The 4,351-nt window shown below is 41.5% G+C and overlaps 1 protein-coding gene across 1 annotated transcript; it reads right to left on the bottom strand.

Moving 5' to 3' along the window:
- Positions 1 to 935: 935 nt before the first annotated feature.
- Positions 936 to 2,913, bottom strand: LOC147672510 (uncharacterized). The gene has a single exon (XM_086947984.1). It carries the CDS (start codon positions 2,218 to 2,220, stop codon positions 1,105 to 1,107), a length of 1,116 nt encoding a protein of 371 aa, XP_086804110.1. The 5' UTR covers positions 2,221 to 2,913; the 3' UTR covers positions 936 to 1,104.
- Positions 2,914 to 4,351: the final 1,438 nt, after the last annotated feature.

Below are 4,351 nucleotides of genomic sequence, written 5' to 3'. Positions count from 1 at the left end.
CGAAAGTGATACAGCAATAGTACAGAAGAACAAGTAAACAACTGAAATGCATTTTAACATCATTGAATCTATTCATAAACACTGGTAGGAAACAAGGAACTGGTGGATCAAAAGGATAAGATACATCCTATATCTAAAACTGATTACACGTTTTGATTAAACATTCAAAGATACACAAACTGACTACAAAGATTCCATGGTTAATCACGCCACCAAAAAATTGTCATCCAAGAATGCAAAATGGTGATTTTGCCTACCTATCACACAACATGCGGCTCAGTGACATTTATAAATGATTCCTCACTCTCCTGAAGAGAAGTCGTGTGCTCACCCTGGCTATCACACAGCATGCGGGTTGGAGAGTTTCATTATTAATCCGTATCTGCTGAACAGACACCGTGTGCTCGGCCTGGCTATCACACAGCTGCAGCTCCGTGCCCTTCATTATTGATCCACCACTCTTCTGAAGTGAAGCCTGGTGCTGAGCCTGGCTATCTCACAGCTGCAGCTCCGTGACCTTCTTTATTGATCTTGCACTCTTCTGAAGTGAGGTACGTGGCCTGGCTATCTCACAGCTGCATCTCTGGGACCTTCATTATTGATCCTGCACTCCTCCGAAGTGTGCCCGGCCTGGCTATAATACAGCAGCAGTTCTGTGACCTTCATTATTGATCCTGCACTCTTCTGAAGTGAAGTACTCGGCCTGGCTATAAGACAGCTGCAGCTCTGCGACTGTCATTATTGATCCTGCACTCTTTTGAAGAGAGGCTGACGTCTTTATAGGTTTGAAAGTTAACAAAAGATCTTCACACATTTACTGCACTGATATGGCTTTTTCCCTGTGTGTTTGTTCGCTGATCAATCCTTAATGTTGAAGATTCACTAAACCTACGTCAACATTCACTGCACTTGAATGATTGTTCGTTTGTGTTTTCTAATACCGTATATCTCTTCTCACATTCATTGAATTTGAATGGTTTTTCCAGCTTGTATTCACAGATGTTTCCTTAATGTTGACGATTCACTAAAACTACTTCCCCATTCACTGAAATGATACGGTTTTTCCCTAGTGTGTGTTATCTGATGCTGTTTTAGGTGTGATTATCAACTGAGCTTCTTCAAACATTCACTGAAATGATATTTTTTTCCAGTGTGTGTTCTCTGGTGCTGTTTTAGGCTTGATAATCGACTAAACATCTTCACACATTCACTGCAATTATATGGTTTTTCTCCAGTGTGTGTTCGCTGATGAATCCTTAATGTTGAAGATTCAATAAAACTGCTTCCACATTCACTGCACTTGAATGATTTTTCCTGTGTGTGTGTTCTCTGATGTCGTTTTAGTCCTGATACATATATAAAGCTCTTCCCACATTCACTGCACTTGAATGCTTTTTCCCCTGTATGTGTTCGTTGATGAACCTTTAATGTTGATGAGTCACTAAAACTACTTCCACATTCACTGCACTGGAATGGTTTTTCCCCAGTGTGCGTTCTCTGATGCCGTTTTAGGTTGGATAATCGACTAAACCTTTGCACACATTCACTGCAAGGATATGGTTTTTCTCCAGTGTGTGTTCTCTGATGAATCCTTAATGCTTTAGATTCACTAAACCTCTTCACACATTCACTGCACTTGAATGGTTTTTCCCCTGTGTGAGCTCGCTGATGAATCCGTAATGTTGATGAAGTCCTAAAACTACTTCCACATTCACTGCACTGGAATGGTTTTTCCCCTGTGTGTGTTCCTTGATGCTGTTTTAGGTGGGATAATCGATTAAACATCTTCACACATTCACTGCAATGATATGGCTTTTCTCCAGTGTGTGTTCTCTGGTGGTATTTTAGGTCTGTTAATTGAAAAAAGCTCTTCAGACATTCACTGCACTTGAATGGTTTTTCCCCTGTGTGTGTTCGCAGATGATTCTTTAATTTTGACGAATCAATAAAACTACTTCCACATTCAGTGCAATGATATGGTTTTTCCCCTGTGTGTGTTCGTTGATGTCTTTGTAGGCCTGATAACTGAATAAATCTCTTTACACATACAGTGCATTTGAATTGCTTTTTCGCTGTGTGTGTTTGCTGATGGTGTTTTAATATTGATGACAAATTAAAGCCCTCACTGCATGTGTCTGAGACTTCTCTCTTAGTTGGTGTCTCTGGGTCTGGCATATACTTGTTTACATCGTGTGACTGTACTTCCTGAAGGGCCATCATGACTGATAAAGCACTTGTGTTATTCCTGCATTCCCTGTATGTGTCGTATTTTGCATGTTTGCTTTCAGATTAAAGAATAAAGTGTAATGGTCAACAACTACTTCCCAAACTCATAATGTGTGTAAGGCTTCTTCGTGGGCAATTGTGTCTTTAGGCTGGATAATGGTTCTGCATGCTTGCAGGTAAAGATCCATCGTCCTTCTGGTCGGTGCACACTGGGACAGTACTCTGTATTTTAGAAAACAGAACCCTTATTTCTTTTAACCTTCAGTTGTCTGACTCCACTCCGTTGCGCTTTTCACTGGTTGCTGTGGATTGGTCTGAAACAGTTTACAATGCACCTCTAGCACTGAATGGTGGTCGTTAGTCTTTTAGGAAGCAGAGCACTGCTGTAACCACCACATACCAACCTCGTGATCAAAGCTGTTATTGGACATGTTTACACAAGAGGAGGTTTATCAGTGTTGTCTTAATTTTCTAGAGGTAATTTCTTCGTTTTGAGGCACGGAGGTGCACAGCTGAGACTCGTAGAATCACTGAATTCCAGGATGTCCCAGTTTATGTTCAGGTCCGGCTGGCTCTGACGGCACTTAAGTTTTCCTCAATACTGGAACTCAATATTTTGGACTTTGTTTTTGTAGATTTACAGTGTTATCTTCCTTATTTTGAAACATTTTGTACAATCAACGATTGTTTTCTGTTGGATGTAAAGAGATTTAAAATTACTTAAAGGGAAACATAACGGAATGTGCATACACAATTTGTAATTGGTTGTATAAACATCTCTTCATTACCATTTTTCAAACTTATGATGGCATATGTAACCATACACAGAAATTTACATAAACGTTGCTTTCAATATGCCACATCTTAATTTTTTCAGCAAACGTTTTCATGAGTAACTTAGTAAATAAAAAAAGGGCGCTCGCATAGCACTCATACACTAGTTACAGCTTTAGGTAGGTGCATATGGTCAAGGTTTTGTTAAAACAAGTACAACTCTTTGAGTAAGAGATGAATCAGGAAGACTCAAGACAGAAGGGCGGACATCAGGATGTTGCGCCATAAATCAAATATTCCTGTTCACAGAGGTGCCTGTCTTCATTCACTACACCCACAATATGCAGTAGAGCAGCAGTTTAATGATTGTATTTACTTTGTGGTTTTACTTCTCTCAAATATTTTTTTTATTTAACTTTGTTTTATTGATTTTAGCATAAGGCAAGTACAATACAGTTATCATATATGCCCCAAGAAATACAGTGAAGAGGAGTCTTGGTACCCGCTCGTCCCCTACATGATAACGCAGTTCCGCATAAGTTTGTTCATATACGAAGTATCCTTGGGTGCTGTCTGTGTCGAGGCTCCTATCTCATCCCTACCCCAAGAACACCCAACAAGAACAAAACCCTCCCCCCCTTGAAACTACCCCCACCCCAACCAGTGTGCCATGCCTTTGCCTCCATGTGGCGTTGCGTGTGAGAGCAGCTAGGTGTCTATGTTCCAGAATTGGCCTTAGGAGGCTGTGCATCAGTAAGTTGCAAGAGGTAGAGATACATTGGGCTTGTTATTTCCTTAAATTCTGTTGCCAAACCGTATGAAAGGATGCTGTGGATTGCGTAAGAGTGGCTTTGATGCGTTCCATACCCAGCGTGTACCATAGTTTATGTAGCCAGCCTGTGTGAGTGGGCCGAGTGCGTGTACCCGAGAGAGATAAGATGTGCTGAACAGCCGCGCTCATGACCAGACCCATTTGTTGTCCTCTGGTTGATTTCAGTGGGAATGTGAGTGCGTTAGGAAGCCCCAGTAGTGTGTAGGTGGAGAATCGGGGAATTTCGGTATTGAAGTGACTGACAATATCATTAAGGACAGTTCGCGGTCTGACTCTTTGGTAACTATCCATTTTTCAAATGTCTTCATTGTCCTACCGACTAAGGGGCGTATTTCGGGTTGTGTTAGCCAATGTCGGATTTGAAAGTATTGAAATCATTGTGGGGTGGTGATGTTGTAAAGCTGTGGTAGCTCTGTGAACTGTATGAATCCCTCGAGGTCAAAAAGATGACCCGCAGATCTGCAGTCTGACCTTCGCCTCTGCTGGAACGTGTTCGCGTCCATCCCCGGGGTGAAGTCG

Source organism: Lissotriton vulgaris, unplaced genomic scaffold, assembly GCF_964263255.1.
Source record: "Lissotriton vulgaris unplaced genomic scaffold, aLisVul1.2 SCAFFOLD_1359, whole genome shotgun sequence".
Taxonomy (NCBI): Eukaryota; Metazoa; Chordata; class Amphibia; order Caudata; family Salamandridae; genus Lissotriton; species Lissotriton vulgaris.
The sequence above is the reverse complement of the archived record's forward strand: the minus strand, read 5'-3'. Positions and strand labels throughout refer to the sequence as shown.